This window comes from Microtus oregoni, unplaced genomic scaffold, assembly GCF_018167655.1.
Source record: "Microtus oregoni isolate MIOR12 unplaced genomic scaffold, Mior012 000036F_ref0000092, whole genome shotgun sequence".
Taxonomy (NCBI): Eukaryota; Metazoa; Chordata; class Mammalia; order Rodentia; family Cricetidae; genus Microtus; species Microtus oregoni.
In genome coordinates, this window is record NW_024543095.1 from 9,217,406 (window position 1) to 9,236,423 (window position 19,018).

The following is a 19,018-nucleotide window of genomic DNA, read 5'->3' on the forward strand; positions in this document are numbered from 1 at the left end:
TACCAAAATTTTAAGTGAATGTAAATTTCAAACAAAAATTCTATTTAGAAATTTGTTTTAATGAAATAATGAGAGATCTACGCCAAGATGAAGCTATTTACATTAAATGGAGGATCAGTTAAGTTGCAATACATGCATATAATGCAATACTCTGCAGACAGTTAAAATGACTGTGGGAGCCAGGTGGTGGTGACATACGTTTTTAATCCCAGCACTCAGGAGGCAGAGGCAGGCAGATCTCTGTGAGTACGAAATCAGCCTGGTATACAAGACCTAGTTCCAAAGCTACAGAGAAACCCTGTCTTGAAAAACAAAACAAAAAAAAAAAAAACAAAAACAAACAAATAAAAAGATTGTGGTAAGAACATTTAATGACAAGGAAAATGTGTATATATGTGTGTGTTCATGGTGTGTGCATATATGTATATATATATATGTTGAAATAATTTGTAAATGGTATGAGCAAGATCAAATGTTTTAAGTACTTATATAAATGTATGCAAAAATGCATGCATACAAAAAAACAAACTTCTGAGTTCATCCATATCCTCTTTATTGCTTGTTGCATTTTTCTAAAAGGGTCATGCATCACTTTTGCAATAAAAAAGTCAACATTATTTTTTATTTATCATTATTTTTTAAAGTTAAAGGCTCAGGTTTATTCTGTATACTTGAAAAAGAGCCAGGAAATGTGGCTTTAAGTTCTTCGGTCCCCTGCTTCACTGGTTACAGAACCCATGAAGTCAGGCAGTGTCTAAAAGCTGCTGTTTGAGGCTCTGGTTCTGGTTCTGAGGCTAGTACAGGACCAGAGCTGCTAGATCACAACAACAGTGGTCCATCCTCAGATCTGATAGTCTCTCCTTCTCCCCTCCTTCCTGTTCCTTCTCCAGTGTCTTCTTTTCAATACATCCTGTGCTAAGGCTGTTTATAGGTCTCCATTCAGCCTTCCTGCAGTCATTCTTACGTGCGCGCACGCGTGGACACACACACACACTCACACACACATGCCATGAATGCACACATTCACACACACACACACACACACACACAGATGCATCCACACACATGCTCTGCTCCGAGTGTGTAGCTCTATGGACGTGACAAACTGGACACTTGGAAGCCCATTGTGGACCCAAGGAATGGTCACAGGAAAAGGGTGGGTGCTCACCCTACACCCAGCTTTCATTCCTGGGACCAGGCCCCATACACACTCTCTGCTTTGGAAAAGGAGCTGCAGCCCCGGTGTGTTGAAATGAAAAGGCAGCAGACGTGGCAGACACCAAGGACGTTTTCAGGAAAGGCCTTTCAACAGGACTAAGACACTCTACCAACTGGCTCTCTTACTTTTCCTAATACAAGAAAAGATTCATTTCATCAGGGAAAATGCCTCAAAGCATCTCAAATATGGGAGATGGTAAAGAAAACAGTGCTCAGGGTAAATGATACTAATTAGGTTCATTTTGCCTTTATTTTCATCACGTAGTTTTGCTGCTAACTGGAATACATTCAAATAAAGGCATGGCAAAGAAGACCAAGAAGCCCAAATTCGGTGAGTAAAATCAAAGTCCCTTTGTGGCACAGGCTGTGTGCCCCATGTGGAGACTGGGCTCGCTTACATTACAACAGTAGTTCTCAACCTTCCTAACGCCGCGACCCTTTAATACAGTTCCTCACGGTGTGCTGACCTCCAATCATAAAATTATTTCATTGCTACTTCATAACTATAATTGGCTACTGTTATGAATCGTAATGTAAATATCTGGTGTGTGGGGTATCTGATCCGTGACCCCCGTGAAAGGGTCATTGGACCCCCAAAGGAGTTGTGACCCACAGGTTGAGAACCATTGCATTAGCATCTGTGATTGGCAATGTTTGCCCTTGGCCAGGTTTTTTCTTTCTATGTCGGTTGCTTTACATTTAAATGGAGATATGTCTTATTCATTATCTACCTCACCCCCGCCCCCATTGCTATAAATCCTGAGTTTCAAGTAAAACCAATGTGGTTCTACTGCAACAGGAAAACTCAAAATTCACACAGAGAGCCAGGCAACTCTGACATTCTGTGGCTGGTGTCTCGATTCCCCATGACAGAAGACTCGGGATGCCTGGCGCAAAAGTCCTTCGAAGCTTCCTGTCCATACCAGCATGCCTGGAAGAGAAGAAAGACCAGGGAAATTAAGAAGACAAGAAAAAGGAAGTGTTCCCTGACACTCACACCCCACACGGATATGGTTACATTTCTCACTGGCTGCAATTTCAACACAACTGACAAAACCAAACCACCGGGAAGATTGCCACAGAACTCTGATTTGTGCGTGTGAAGGCAGTGTGGCCAGCAGCCTGACTCTCCCACTGCCGTTGCTTTGATAAACCTGAGCTTGTGGTTTGTAGGTCTTTAGAGCTGGTTTGTAGAAGGAGTGGGCAAGAGTTTGAACGTGTGAGCCAGAGAAGCACTATCATGCAGTAAACAGAACTTGACGGGCCGTTTGAATGGCTGTTTTGCAAGATGGCGATGCTGAGAGAAAGAAACGTAGTGGAGACCCAACTCTCAAGGTTTCCGAGGGAAATAAGATACTCAGTGGAGAACAGAATTAGAGTTCGTTCATGCATTTGAAGAACTTGAGTGGACCAAATTTGAAAGTGATGAACCCAGTGTGGGCTGGAGAAACGTCAAGACAAGACAGTATTCAGGTGGTATTGGGGTCACTGCTCACTGCTCTGTAGTGAGCACAACAATTACTACTCACATGAGACCAAAGTCCCTCTCCCTTAAGCAAAATCAAGCTGTAATTTAATAAAGCTCCAGATCATTAGATTGTATGTACGTCATTTTTGACATGGCTCCTAACTGTCAAAAACGGCCACCTCACCCCCATTCTTTCCAGTCAATAAGAAAGAATGAAAAAAGCACATACTAGCTCACAAAAATAATAATGATAACAGTAACATAACACCTCTACTTAAATACCGATTCGGTAAGTAACAAATAGACGGAAATGTCTTGATTGCCACATACACATGCTTCACTGAGAGTAAGGGATCCTCTCACTGGGGAGGGAGGACAGAGCGAATGATGGGAACTAACCAGCAGAACAAGACACAGATGGAAATTGTGCACTCTGAGTGCGCTGGGATTTCTGGATTCAGAAGTGAAGGCATGATGGAGGTTTATAGGCAACTGTAAAATAAAGACTTCAGACAAAGTCAGACTTCTGTGCTTCCCACAGCAAAGGCTTTCTTTACAGGCATTAAATTTAAGTGTCTTGAAATCAGCAGCATGGATAATTTGAAATAAAAGAAAGAAATTTGCTTCATACAACCACCCCCTTTTTTCTTCGTTTTCTTAAAAGCTACCATGTGGGATTTCCTGCTGGAATGAGACCGAAAGGGCAGCCATCCATAGACTCTTAGGTGGAAATACTCAAAAAGAAGCAGTTGTTTATTTATCCCATCAGGACCAAGAGCCAAGAGGGCCAGCACTGGGGCAGATGTGTGTTCAAAACAACGATTGGGTTAATATGGAGACAAATGCACACCCAAGTATGGATTCCTTTGGGTTATTTCCAGTATCTTCATTAACTCTGATACAAAAAATCATGAAAAGTTCCATGATTACCATGACAACAGTTCTCAGTGACTATGAAAGTGTGTGTTAAGTAACCCAAGGGCAAACCCCTTGGAGAGCTCTCAGATGGATTGAATTTCTGATATGCTAAATTCGAGTTTTATTCTCCAAAGCTCCCTTGTGATGCAGCACATTCGAATCAATAAATGCCTGAAGTCTTTTCTCTAATTAGAAACTCTAGCACAAGCATTAAATAAGGGAGGGAAAAGACACGATAAATGTAATAGAATAGTCCCAAGCCAGGGACGCATCTGATTCTTGACCTCAGGAGTATTTGCAAATTATAGTCTATAGCTTAGGGCCAGGGTAATTTTCATTCTTCCGATTCTTGTCTGCAGCTGGACTAGGTAACTTACAGCAGGGAAGGCACAGCATTCAGGCATTCAGCAAGGATGTACCAGAGGCCAGCTCAGCACCAGGCCTGGTGTTAGACACCCAGATACAACTGAATCAAGACACACTTTTCCCTTCACAGAGCTCACACACCAGTCAGGAAGGAAGAAGAGCAATACAACAGTCTATAGCATGTAAAGGACTAACAGAACTATGAGACTATGCGTGGAGGAATTGTGTGTGAACTCTGATAAAGCAGATGAGGGAGTGGCATTACAAACAATCGGGTGAGGGTCGGGGGACATGCTCAAGGCCTGAAGATTTTTTTTTTTTATTTGATTTTCGAGACAGGGTTTCTCTGTAGCTTTTGGTTCCTGTCCTGGAACTAGCTCTTCTAGACCAGGCTGGCCTCGAACTCACAGAGATTCACCTGCCTCTGCCTCCCAAGTGCTGGGATTAAAGGCGTGCACCACCACCGCCCGGCAAGGCCTGAAGATTTTAAAACAGCTTAAAAAATTGGTCAGGGGTGGTGGTGCATGTTTATAATCTCAGTCTTTGGGAAATTGAGGTTGAAGGATCATGAGTTCAATGCTGACCTGGTCTACAAAACAAGATTCTGTCACAATCCACCCCCCCAACCTCCAAAGAAATGTAAAAGGAAAGTTTCAACTTGGCTGGAATACACAGAAGGAGTTGAAGGGGTCTTGGCAATGGTAGGAAGTTAGCTGTTCTGTGTGGTGAAGGGTTTCACACCTGTGTGGGAATCTGGACTTCACGAGGCCGTGGGAGGCAGCGGGGAGTGGCTCAGAACAGGTTGTTTTGTTTGCAATTAGCTGAAATCCAAGCTCAATTTGTTTAAGTAGAAAAGAGGATTTGGACAGGACCTGGAGTAACTCACAGAAACCAAGGTAGGAAACACAGCTGGAGTTCCCCGGGAGTGGTGCTCAGATGGGAAGGTCACAAGAACCAAATCAAAGAGCCAGCACCTTTGCCTGTCTCTGTACATCCCCACACATCTCTCTCCTATCCCTCCCCCATTCTCCCTTAATCTCCTTCCTGATCCCATCCAGAGAGAGAGAGAGAGAGAGAGAGAGAGAGAGAGAGAGAGAGAGAGAGAGAACTGAATTACATCCTTCTAAACTGGTTGGGGTCTGACCTAATCAGGGTAGTTTCTTTCTCCGAGGAGACGAGTGAGGACGTTTGCATTAAGAAGATGAAGCAGCCCTGCCTACCACTATAACAACCTTAAATACCAGAATATGAAGAGAGAAGACAGAAAACAGCAAGTCAGTGAGCAGACATGATATGTCCATGTGCACACAGGTAGGCAGCATGGACATATCTATACAGCCTGAATAGAAATACATGGATGCAGATGGGGGAATAGAAGACAGTTCCATGTTCTCACATTTCTTGGAGAGGTTACTAGATGCAGCTGTGCCTGTCTTCTGTGTACTTCTATGCAAAGCTCATTCTACAGGCGTTGAAGGGTCCCAGTACCTAAGGAGGCCTTGAACCATGAATTCAGAAGATCAGCCTTTCCCCACGGCTGAAATATAGGGCAAAAATTGACCTACAATGGCCTATTTTACTGGCCTATAATACATTCATACTCTCAAAGAGAAGGGAGGTAGAGGTCTTCCTTGTCACTAAACAAAGAAATCTTGGCCATCTTATGTTTACAGTTGAGATCTCAGAATCTATCTTATCTTGGATTTTAAATGCAAAGCAATAGAAGCAGGTCCTTGAACAAACTATGTAGGGCCCAGTGGAAGAGCAGATGAGATTCTCAAGGTTCCCAGACCAGCCAGAGTCTTACTGACTTAGAACCTACAGGGGGACTACAGCCATCTATGGTCTGATGAGCAAGGGGTTTCTGACACGCTTCATAAAGTTGGAGAGTCTGAGGATCGAGGCTGGCTGTAGACATGATGTGAGACCATCTAGAGAGGTCCTCTGCAGTTCCCTCTGCCCTCCTCTCTTCTGGAAGCTTTCATGTTCCACCAGTGACTTTTTTTTTTTTTTTAAGATCTAAAGTCTTCACAACCGGCAGAGATGAAATAGCGATGGGGAGACAGTTTGTTAGCGTTGCTCATCTGACAAGTCTCAGAACCTTCCAGCACATCAGATGTTATCCGAGACTCCTGGAGGCAGGCTCGAGTGCTAAGGACTGCCACTGGTTGTCAAAGCCAGCCTTTAAGGCATGGCACAGGAAGTGAGGACAGAGGGAAGTGTCCCTTGGCAGTGTAAGAGGGATGGGGGAGTGAGTGCTGATGAAGTGGAAAGCAAAGTGAGGCAGAAGAGATGTAGGGAAGGCACAGGAAGGAGAAGAGCCTCTGTTGGTTCCTCTGGTTTGGCCTGAGAATGCTGGCAGACCAGTGTATCCATCTATTCTGCCTACTCATGGGGTTGACGCCATCTTCGGTAGGGAGCCCTTCTCTCTTCCTAACACCCTTGGTTTTTCATTTCTTTTTCTTCTCGTCCTCTTTACCTTCTTTCCACCTCTTCGGTTGGCCCATGGTCTCCAGTTGTCTCTATGGATCTGACTGAACTTTGTTGGGGACCCTTTAGATTTAGAACACAATACTAAGGGTGTGCTGGAGAAAATCTGATATGAAGACACCGCAGAGAAGGACGTGGGGATGGAATAAGGAACAGCCATGCCACAGACCCTCCTCAGGCTTCTAGGTGACCATTCATTCCAAGTCAATGCTGTGCTTTCATATGAGTAACGGCGTTCGGTATATAAACATTTTTTAATCCCACTGAGTTCGACTTTTTACTTGATTTTCTAAATCAAATCAAGTCTAACTCCAAACTGGCAGTCATGGAGCTGGGAATTCAAATTCAAATTCCTTACTTACAGTGGTTCCCCCACCCCCACTGCTGCAGCCCCTAAAACGTTTGGGTATCGTCTGGAAGATTCAGGGAGATTGTTCACGTGAGTTAGAGCCCAAGTCTGTCTTCCACAGAAGGTGGGCAACTCCATTGTTTCCTGAACACCAGGTGTTGGCAGAGATGAGGAAACCTTGTGTTTAGGGCTTTTCCCTAGGAGACATGCATCACACTCTTGCTGCTCTGAGACAATGCTCCCCCAAACGCTGCTGAAGAAGAGGAACATTTCCCCCACTGAAGCCTACTGACCCACTCCTCTGCACCCACCCTAGGAACACTATTTGTTTTTTTGTTTGTTGTTTTCTCTTCATGGCCTTTGAGCAAGAAAAAAAAAACAATTCCTTCAAGTAAGGAGGACTTAGAGATAGTAATTCCCAAAACACAGGGGGAGGGTTATCTTTGGGCCACTCTCTCCCTTGTGCTACAACCTTGACGCCAGGGGGAAGAGCACACAAAAGCTTGGCCACTGTTTTAGAATACTAGAAAGAAAAAAATTACATATAGAGAGAATTAGCATGTTGGTGACTTATTAAATTAACTTTCTGTATGCAGTCCAAAGTAAAGTTGACCCTGCTGTACTAATGGGAGTTTTAACACTTTCTTCTTAGAGGTGACTTTTTCCCCAAGGCTCTCATTTTCTCGGTACATTTTGAAGCTATAAATCTAACCCTGCCCAGAGGCACCTTCGTGGTAGGTTCAGTCGGCATAAGCTTGCTCAAGCAGTTTTTAACAAATTGCCCAAATGCTGCTCCATTTCTCTTGATTGTCGAAGGCTCCGCATAATGACAGAATGGTTGTGGATTGTGACCCTAACTTCATTTATGTGTGGGTTATGCCACCGAAACAAGCCTACTTTTCAACTCATGGGCATTTCAGCCCATACTGTAATAAACTCATCTTAGGTTTCCACATAAATTATGGCCACCAAAAACTCTAGAACAATCTCTACTTGGCAGACTGTCTGTGCTGGAGGCAGAATAGCTTTTAAGTTGTAAAATCTCATCAGTAGACTTTTCCACACACAGGGGAGCCCCGGAAAAGCTCTAGAAATGATTAGCTTGGGCAGAGCAGTGTCAAGAGGGACAACAGGTGATAGCCCAGGTGAGCCACCATGGTCAACAAAACACAGCACATCACTGGCTGTCTATTTAGAAAGCGCAGACTTCAGCAAGCATCCAATCTTATACTAGACAAGATGATAATAGTCCTTCTTGTCCCCAAAAAGTATGCGAGAAGGCTTTCCTGGCCCCATTGCCTTCCTTCAGCACACGCTTATAACTAGGTTGGATGCCTCCTGCGTGTGTCATACACCCTCTGAGTCCTACCACATATTATTTTAAGCATTTTCATGTAGTCTGCCTTCCCAAAAAAAACGTCCCAAGTACCAAGAATATATAATTAGTCCTCATTAGGTAATTGCTAGTTGGATATGCAGAACAATGGACAACAAAAATCACCGTAAAATAAAATGTGGTAAAGGTTACATGAGAATAGCAAACAAGGAGTCTACGATAGGACTCATGGTGGTTTCACAAAAGAAGATTCAAAACAAGACGTGAAAACCAAGAGTTTTACAGGCAGAAGTAGGCCGGGAAGCTGCCTACCTCCACTGAACTGATTTCATGGGGAGCAAAGGTGGGGTGAGGTCAGGAGACAGTGGAACAGCAGGACAGGCTCTTGGTGTAGGGGAATCTGGAAGGCACAAGTAGAAAGTGGGTCAAGGCCCATCAGGCAGGCTCTGCCTCAAGAAGTTGTCTTTTCCTTTTTTTTGTGGCTGGAGGATGGATATTCCTGAGGAATCCCTGAGCAGGAAACGTACAGAGTGGAGACCGCAGTCAGCAAAGGGAAGAAGATGTTCTCCACAGGCGCAGGAGCCTCGTTCTGAGTAACCTCATTACACAGGAGTCTGCTGAAATGGGCTTAACTTGGGGTGAAGCGTACAGTCTTTAGTTTAGACATTCACACCCATCAGTTGGTCCTATTACATCGGAAAAGCAACCTTGAGAGGATGGATGCTCTCCAGACACACTGCTTGGAGAATGAAGAAGTCGTTGTTCTGGGTCTTGGTTATTGAGTGTGTTGAACACTGGCGAGGAAAAACAGCTCTCGGGTGGAGGATTGCATAGAAGAGGCACGTAGCTCCATAGCTCCTTAGGGAAATTCACATCTAGCAACTTGCAGTTAATCTTCAGTATCTGCTCCTTCCTGAGACTCCTGGCCAGTGTTGGTTGTTCTCTACAAAGATGGCTGTGCGTACCTTTCCTCAGATGATGAGGAAGGCAAATTGTATTTCTAGACGTCCTTGGGATAGGTGGGTAAGAAAGAAAGCTGACACTCTGTGTGGCGGATTTTCAGTGAAACACAAACCCTGTAGTACCCGGCTCTCGGAAATAACAGGAAGACAACACGAAGAAAATTGCTCTAGTGAGTTGCCTTGCATGTAGTCAGGGGGAGCATACAGACATATGTGTATGTCTGTGTATGCACACACACACACATACATACAACATATTTACTCTACATATCCTGCATTCACCCAATAGTATCTGTCTGTGATGTTTGAATTCAGAATGGCCCTGGAAGATTAAACTAGAGAAGCATTTACTTATTTTAACTTCAGTTATGGAAGAGACAACAGCCAGGGGGAACTAACAGAACCTTGACCTTAGGACCGGAAGGGTGAGTCATAAACATTGACAGACACCCCAAAGCTGTAGTGCCTCAGGGAAATTATAGATATCTTGTCACACATTGTCCTTACTCATTGTCCTTCTATCCATCCTTCCTGCCACCCATCCTTCCATCCATCCTTCCACATGGACAAAGGCATTTTCTCAACCTGGCAGGAAGCAATGATGAGGAAAGTTACACACTTTTTAAAGGGCTTAGAGCTTGAGCATGTCTTTGTGTACTAATAGCAGTACCTTTTGTTGAGCATGGTGGCGCACACCTCTGATCTCAGCACTTGGGAGGCAGAGGCGGGAAGCCCTTTGAGTTCTCGGCCAGCCTCATTCACACAGTGAGACTGTATTTTAAAAACAAACAAAAAATACAGGAGCTTTTTATTCAACTGTCTTTCTACTGATTTCTATTGCATGTCTGTCTCTCCTCCGAGCGCCTCTTACGTAGATTCTTCCTGACAAATCTTTCCTGACCAAGGATCTCCCATGCTGCACACTCACAGTTAAATCCCAGCTCAGTTGAGTGTACAGTGGAATTAGATTCAGAATTACTGGATTCAGATTCAGCCCTACCATTGAGAAGCCGTAATTTCAAGGTTTGGAGTGACATCATCAGATATTATCCCTCAGACATTGGACAAAAGCAATGTTGTGCCCATTTTTAAAAAACAGTCTGGAATTCTTCCAGTGGCTTCTGCAGAATCTGAGGCTTATGCCCTCATGAATGTCTGCCTAGCCATTCCTATCTTCTTGTGACCCTCCTGTCCCATTCCCCCTGTGACACAGGACTACTACTGCCTACAAAAAAGGAACATCCCTAGAAGTGACATTCTGTCATATTCTGACCCATTACTATAGATTTTCAAGGGCCAGCGATGGGTTCCTCCTCATGGAGGAAGATCTTCCAGGACTTTACTTCCTGCCCCTCTGTCTCATGTTTTATGCTCAGATGCTCACCCCACAAACCGCCCCACAGCATCCCTCTTCCTCATCAGAACAGCACACCCCCTCCCCGTAAGACTTCAATGGTTCAACGAACTTTTCAAGACATTATTTTCCCACTGAAAAGAGTATTCCTCAGTCCTAGAAAGAGCTTTGATGAAGACACCCATGGCAGGCTTTGACCTTGTGAAGTTCCATGTGCTTTGGTCCCTGCTGATGTCTTCTCAATCACTTTGCTCCAAGACCATGGGCGTTGACATGTTCTCCAAACCACAGAGACTATTCCTATATCAAAATCTTAACCCTGGTGTTTTGTTCTCCTAGATCTTTGCTGTCTGGAACCTTGTCACCATCCATGTAACTGTGGCAAAAAAAATTAAGGGGAAGCCCAGGGATGGAACCCTTCAGTCCCTTGCAGCTAAGGAGGCTGGACATGGGTCCGAGGACAGGAGAAAGCCACCGAGGACTATTGAGCAAGAGAATGATAAAAATCCGATCACATTTTTTTTTCAAGACTCACTGTGCTGTTCATGAAGAAAGGATTGGGACAAAGGGTGGGGCTAGACCAAAAAGGCCAGGAAGTAGGCAATTATGTTAGCAGTCCAGACATGAAATGTGCCCTGAACCAGGGTTGCTATAAAGAGAAATGACAGAATCAGAAGTCTAAAAACAAACAAAAAACAAAACAAAACAGGATTTTCAAATAGATTGCTTCATTCATTCGCTATTCCACTGAACACCAGTGAACAAAATAGACTCCCCCCCCCCCCTTGCCAAAAAAGTCCCTGCCCTCTTGAAGTTTATGCTCTAGATGAATGATGCTCCAACTGGAGCTAAGACCTTGAAAAATCTAGTAGCGATTAAACAGAGAGAGCAGGAGGAATGGAGTTCAAATGACCCACGCCATGTTTCAAGATGGCACACACTTAGGAAAGTGAAACATAGTATCGGGAAGCCCAGAAATCCTTTAGAAGGGATTGGGACAAGGGCTCAATGAGCTCCAAACTTTTCTTAACGGCAGCAAAAAAGCTACTGATGATTTTTGAGCAAATTACTATATAATAAAAAACTGCTCAAGAAAATTAAAAAGAATAATTTTCAAATCACCCCAAATAAAGAATGCACGTGACCTATTCATGGAAGGTCAGGGCCAAGAAGGACACGCTTGTCTTCAAGTCGATGTTCTTTTTATTTCATTAAACTAATAACTCTCCATGTAATTTTCTTTAAAGTACAAATTTTAAACTAGTTGAATACCGCAGCCCAATGAAATGAAGCTTAATATGAAAACTTTTCACACAGGAGCTCTTCTGTGTGGTAATTCTTCTTCATTAGCACCACGGAGCGAGCTTACAAAGGCCTTCCCTAATTAATAAGGAATTTCATCCCAGAAGTAATGCGGTTTTTCTGGGATCACGGAAAAGATGAACAGTAAAATAAGAAGTCTATGTACGGTCTGATTTGACCTGCCAGAAACCTGGCTTATTGGTTATCACACCTGCCAAAACCTGCCATTATTAGTTCAGACAGGAGGCTCACACAGCATGAACACTTGGAGCGCTCTCTCTCTCTCTCTCTCTCTCTCTCTCTCTCTTTTGCTTTATTTTTTCTGCTTTTGAGACAGGGTCTCACTGTGTATGGTCTCTCACTGTGATCTACCTCTCTCCGCTTCTGAGTGTTGGGATTACAGATGTGTGCCACAATTCCTGGCTTCCTCCTTTAAAGTCATAATCATACATTAAAATATTGGCTCAGACCATCAGTTCTCTGTTCTGAAATGGGACATCTGTGATAATACGGGTGATATACAGGAACCTGATTGCTCAATCCATTTGGTTTGCAAGCGATCTTCTTTCCCCCGTGGCTGTACTAGGCTCCCTAGGAAGGACTTCTCGGCTGCCACCAAGATGCTATAGTATGAACGTGGTGGTGGCTATAGGAAGAAAAGTAGCCTTAGGAGCTGGGTAAAGGTGAAGACAAAAGCAGAGCTTATAGCCTGGCCCAAACTGCTCGGTAAGCATCTTGGGATGCCCCAGGTTTCAGCGACTTCTGCCGTGTGTCTCCATGGCTTCCTTCGCCCCCACAGCAGCAGGATGGGAGCGGCTTTGTCTTGTTTTCTTTGAATGTTCTTGGGAAGAAATCTTTCTAGAACTTATGTGTGTGCGCCTGGGGATAGCAACAGAGACAGCTTTCACCTGGTGTCTGATGTTCCCTCACTCCTGAGCAGGATGCTGCCGGGGCTTCCTCGCTTATTCTTCTCTTTAAAGACACCTGTTTTATGTGTTTTGCGGATAAAATCCAAAACTAAGAATAGGAAAGTATAAAAATGAATGTAAATGGTGTATCGTGAAGGTTAAGCCCACTTACAAAGCAAAGAGAAGTCATTTCATCTGTCGCCAAGTAGAGACAAATAAGATTCGTTACAAGAAAACAGATCTCTTCACAAGCAACTGGGAAAATACCATAAAAAATTTGCAAAAATATATTTTCATATACTCAAAGAACTGCTGTCAGAAAAATATAAAACGCCTTGTTTTTTCCTAGCTGGGCACTGACTACACTTTCCACTGATCTTGGCAATTACTCTGCAAAATTTAATTAGTTCACTTTCTCTGGCTTCATTTTCGGTTTAAGTTTACCAACGATGTGACCTTTAGCCATCTTTCACCATCTTTCCTTGTTTTTCCAAAGTTGTGTGGGCGTCTGCCCTTCATTTGTTTCATCCCGTGGGACAAAGTTATTTCAGACACTCAACTTCGCTAATCAGTCTGGGGACAGACAATATATTGTGTTTGAAATTTCTCCTGAGAGAGAGAGAGAGAGAGAGAGAGAGAGAGAGAGAGAGAGAGAGAAGAGGAGAGGAGAGGAGAGGAGAAGAGAAGAGAAGAGAAGAGAAGAAACACCAAAAATGTTTCTCAAAGAAAAAAGGAAAAAATTGATTAACTTGAGGCAAAATACTCCCATGGGGCATTTCCATCTGTCTTTCTAGGCACAGATTTCACAGACAATCCTACAGCATGCCCTATTTAAATACCCTGAGTATTCATTCAATACATTTCCAGATCTGGCTTCACTTATTCCACTCCAAAAGATTTGGTTAGCCTTCCAGGAGATCCAAAATCTCAGAATGCTAAAGTATCATTAGAATACAATCCTAATCCACAGGGTTTGCTATCTCTTCCTTCAGATAGCTAAGACCCAGAAATCTGCTGTTTTCTTCCCATCCAAAGGAGACATATTTAAGAGCAATCTGTGGAGGAAATGGGAGTTGAGGGCCCCAGTTAGACCCAGGGACCAAGCAACTAGTTAATCGGTGGAGAGAGAACAGTGGCATCTTCTGTCCCCAAATTGTCTTTAAAAAAAAAAAAAATGTATACTCTAAGACTCCAAATAGTAGACCCAGCCTTGTGTATCAAAGTCTAAAAGAACAGAAGGTTAAAAAGAAGTAACTTCGGTGGGGAGGTTGCGACTAAATGTTTTAAGCACGGAGCTGCCGTTCTTAATGTAGACCACAAATTGCTTAAGCCTGTGATCAAGCTCAACCCTGGCTCCCAGGAGGAGCCCCATGCTGGCCCAGCCCTGAGTGGCAAAGCTGGCGGGAGGGGGGCTCAAGGGGGAGCAGGAGTTCAACTTCCGATCTCCCTCCAACTTGAATGAAATGTAACTGCTCACTCGGTTCCACTAGGGTTAAGGAGGGGGAGGAGCATGTGCTTTGGGGTACAGCTGGAAAGCATTAGCAACTCTGAGAGCATCTCGGTAACTCAGAGGGTGGGTGGCCTGGCAGAGCTCCTGAATCTCGGAGTGTAATCACAGGCTCTTAGCACTGGGAGGGGTTTAATTTCCACCTCCTACCCAGGATAGAAATCCCTTACAACTGCTCTGCGTGCAGGCTTCCACCAAAGGCCCCTTCATCGCCTCCTGGGACGGCCCATTCCTACCAGGGTAACAGGGTTCCTAGAAAGTTCTTGGCAAATTTACCTCTATGGCAAGTTAACCTTCCCAGTGCAGCCCCCCTCCTCGGGTGTCAGGGCTCACAACAGCGCTGCTAGGAGAGACCAAAGACCCCTTCCCTCTGAGTTCTTCCTCCTCAACGGCCCTTTTCTGTCAATCCTGACTCCCATGTAATGTCTTCCAGCACCCCTGTGAGCATGCCCCTACTGGGCTGTGTGTATGGTTTAGAATCACGTTTGGAATCTCTTCTAAAAACAGGACCCAGACCTGAAGGCATTCCTACTGGTAGAGTCACCTGGAGCAGGTGTGTTTGTTTGTGGTGACTGTCGCACTATGTAGCCTTGTAGCACTATGGAAACCGCTGTGGAGAACATGCTGGTCCTAAAGATCGCATGCTTCTGTCTCCTGAACGCTGGGATTAAAGGTGCGCACCACCGCAGCAGACCTTCAGAGCACACTTCTTAAACTTCCGACTCACAACCCAGTTGTGAAATCTTTGTCACCTGAGTATGCAGGTGTATAAAAAGATACATAAATGAAATACTTATCAATAATCATAAAATTATCGTTTATTAATGACAGAAGCAAGTTTGTGTTAATGAGATGGATATGCTTGTTTGTTTCTACAGTGAAAGAATTAAAGCTTATCTAAATATCGGATAGGGAATTTTTAATACTTCGCGAAGTTGATTGACATTTGAACTCTGTAGTCACCCACAGGGAGAGCTCTGCTTCTTGTAGACATGTAGCATAGGGACTTGGAGAGATGGGTTGGCCTCTGCAAGCCCTTGCTGTTCCATCCTGTGGACCTGAGTTTGGTCCCCAGCCCTCATACTGCTCTAACCACCTGGAACTCCACCTGCAAGGGATCCATTATCTTCGCCTGCCTCCTCGGACGTCTGAGAATATGTTCATACACACACACACATGGACGAGTGCAGTCACGCAGACACTCAAGAACAAAATAAAATTTCTATCATATTCTTTCTCCACTGCCATCCAACTTCATGTTCTTTCTCTCTTTCATTTTCTTTTCTTTTTTTTTTTTAGAAAAGTTCTCACTGTGTAGACCAGGCTGGTCTTGAACTCACAGACCTGTATAAACCCACAATTTACAAAGCTGTGACTTGCGGGGGGGGGGGGGCACCTTTCTATTTTGAGGGAAAAAAATCTTTTCAGGGAAGCATCCAACCCTTTTTCAGACATCGCCAGCAAAACATTTTGTGCGTATTCTCAAGTAAACTTTCTAGTCCACAAGGCCTTCCTATAGCTGTGACAAAGAGGAAAGCACAGGAGACCAGAATGGATGCACTCTGCTGGAGGCAAAGATGGGTCCTATAGCCAGCCAACGTCTAGGCCAAGGAGATTCTCCCGGACCATAGCTTCCCCTGTCCAAACACCTTCCATGTCTTCCCACGTCGCTCACCGATCCCCTGAGCCTGGCCCAGCCTATCTACTTCTCTCTCCCTCTTGGCTGCCCAGGCCACCTTATCTCTGTTATCTTTGGCTCTATAATCCCCACTCCTTTTGTTTGTCTCCCGGAATGTCTTTCCTGCCTCCTTTAGGAGTTTTTTCTTCCTGGGAAAATCACAGGGCATTGAGAAAACCAGTAGTTCCCTCCTTCCACTGATTCCAGATCACATTCTGATGGCTGGAGGTGGCTCTTTTCTCCAAATTATTTTCAATGAACTGGTTGTCCAAACCAGAATAGGAGCTGGCCTTTATTATTTTTCTCTTTTAGCATAATTCAATACAACGGATGCCATCATTCTTTTGGTCTGAGGAACATCCTCGTTATGCCTTTACCTCATCATATGGAAGGGATGGATACAGGGTTAATTCAGACTCAGACTTTCACAGATTAAGTAAACGAATACTTATGACCTAACATGTCACCTCGTATAGAAGCTGACACAGCAAAGGGGTAATTTTGACCTCATTTTGTGTTCCCAGCTGTACCGCAGATCAACTGTGATGTCAAAGCTGGAAAGATCATCAATTCTGAGTTCATGGTGAAATGCCCAGCAGGATGCCAGGACCCCAAATACCACGTTTTCGGTACTGGTGTCTACGCGTCTTACTCCAGCGTGTGTGGTGCCGCGGTTCACAGGTGAGCGACTGCGACCTACTCAACCATCAGTGATCAAAGAGCTAGCGGGGACCCTCTGCTGCAGGGTTGCGGTCGTTAGCACGCAAAAATGTACAAATCTGGCCGCGCCTCCTGCATTCCGTCTAGAAATTTGTCCGAGAAGCTATGCATGGTCCTGCGTCTGCTTTCACAGCGCTCTTACAGAATTTGATAGATTCCCCCACCTTTCTTTAATTTTAAATTTCATAATTTTTTTAAAAATTGCAAATGAAAACAAAATCACACACCATAATTGATCAGACCCCAAAACTTTATGATTCTGTCAACATGTAGACAGGACAGTCATTTGGAACTGAAGCTATGGAATGTCACATCAGAGTCTATACTGTCACTGCTAAGTGTATTTTTATGCATATATCCACCACCAAAAATAAAAAAAAACATATTCTGAATCCTGTCAATAACATATGGACATGTGGATACAACATAACATGCAGAAAAGAGAAAAGAGGCTAAATATTAGGGGATAAGGGAGAATTGAATGCGGATGATAGAGACGAGCTATAGAAGCAGATAGAACACTGTATTCTCCTCCCCCCTTTGGTGAGGAAGGAAGACTGTATTCTTTCATGACCACGGCAAAGAAAAGAAAGCTCTTGACCCTGTACAACACAGTTTCTCCTGCCTGCAATGTGCAAAGAAATGGTGGGCATGACCAGAAGTTTAGGAGAGAAGCTACCAGAGCTATGGTGACAGACCGGAGATAGAGGAGGGTGACAGGTGGTTCCATTTGTCCAGCTGTCACTTTGGGATTGAGGGACAACGAGAGGCATGACATGCTTTGAACTCAGTCACGGCTTAAATGAAGAAAGGCAAATTGATCTTCACAGACTCCTTAGACCTCTTTTCCCTACGTCGAGAGCCAAACACAGTGGAATGTGTGCTTGTTTAATATCTTTGGCGATCAAGTGAGCCTGCACATGGCCAACACTTTGCACAGCTAACCTAACTTCCACACTCTTCACAGCAATTCCCCTCTGAAGTGTCTGCTGCTGTTAGGCATGCCTTCAAGATAAAGACAGGGCCAGGTGTGGCTGTGCACACCTGTAATTCAGCATTTGGGAGTATGAGGCAGGAGAATCGGGGAGGACAGGTTATTTTCTGTTGCATGGACTCCAAGGCCAGCCTGAGCTACGTGAGACCCTATCTTCAAAATCAAAAAAACACAAAAAGACATCGGATGAATATAGCCTGCGTGGATCTTCGAAGGCTATATTCTTAAGCGTCGGAGTAAGGGATTGTAAGCCAGACCCACCCTGCTGCTCATCACTGCTGGTGGCACAGCCTTGGATGCAAGGCCTGCACGCTAGATAATGTCTGAATCGTTAGGGCTTCTGGTTTCTTTTTTTCTTTTCTTGATTTGCACAAACACTAATTGGTTGTTCTGCTGAATGATCTAAAAATCTCCTCTGATGGCAGCTAGTTAGTCCACTATGAAATTTGGAGTAAGCAAACAAAACAAACAACAAAACACTGCACATAAGATACAGTTTAAGAATTACCAGGAGACCATATTAGATATACTTATCCTTTGCACACAGCAATAGGAGGGGAAAAGGTTTCGGTGGAAGCAGGACTACAAACACTTTATTGAATGTAAGCTGTAGAATATTCCAGAATGCTAAGTAATGCTAACTTATAACTTAATTCAAGAAAAGGTAATGAAAATAGTTTGCATCCCTCTAGAAATCAAGTTCACGCAGGAAACAAGCTTATATAGGCATCTACACAAGTACAAGTTCACAAACATACAAGTACATGCTCCCCAATATTTCATATAATATTCATTCCTGCATACATTTGTTTGTGCATCCTATGCTGATACACACACATGAATGCTTGTGTGCGTTCTTACATACATTGGCAAACCCTTCACACACCACCAGCATCAATAGTATTCTATGGTCCATACCTGCACAGACAGTGTGGTATCTGTGTAGACAACGATATTTGCTACAGAAGCTGAGCCTGCCTTGAGTGATTTTTTTTTTAAGAAAGTTTTTCTTTCTTTTTTTTTTTTTAGATTTTTTTTTTTATTTATTATGTATACAACATTCTGCCTCAATTTATGCCCGCATGCCAGAGGAGGGCGCCAGATCTTAGTACAGATGGTTGTGAGCCACCATGTGGTTGCTGGGAATTGAACTCAGGACCTCTTGAAGAGCAGCCAGTGCTCTTAACCTCTGAGCCATCTCTCCAGAACCCCTTGAGTGATTTTTTTGTTTGTTTGCTTGTTGGTTTTCCAGCTGTAATCCTAAACGGTTGATACCTCACTTTTTTTCTTTCTTTTCTTTTTTCTTCTTTTTTTCTTTTTTTCTTTCTTTGCACATTCTGACTTCCTCTTACCCTTATCTTTTTTGTTTTGCTTTTTGTTTGTTTTTAAGCAAAACAGAACCATATAGTAAATTTGGCCTTACCAAAGATGTCATCTAAATGATGAGT

At 43.8% G+C, this 19,018-nt stretch overlaps 1 protein-coding gene across 2 annotated transcripts in view; it reads left to right on the forward strand.

The window, feature by feature from the left end:
* The window catches only part of Vit (vitrin), a 113,703-nt gene that overhangs the window by 35,706 nt on the left and 58,979 nt on the right, over window positions 1-19,018 (forward strand). For both annotated transcript variants that reach the window (XM_041631168.1, XM_041631169.1), the window contains exons 3-4: window positions 1,484-1,549; window positions 16,381-16,537. In XM_041631168.1, coding sequence (XP_041487102.1) covers window positions 1,484-1,549; window positions 16,381-16,537 — 223 coding nt within the window. The remainder of the gene's footprint in view (window positions 1-1,483; window positions 1,550-16,380; window positions 16,538-19,018) is intronic.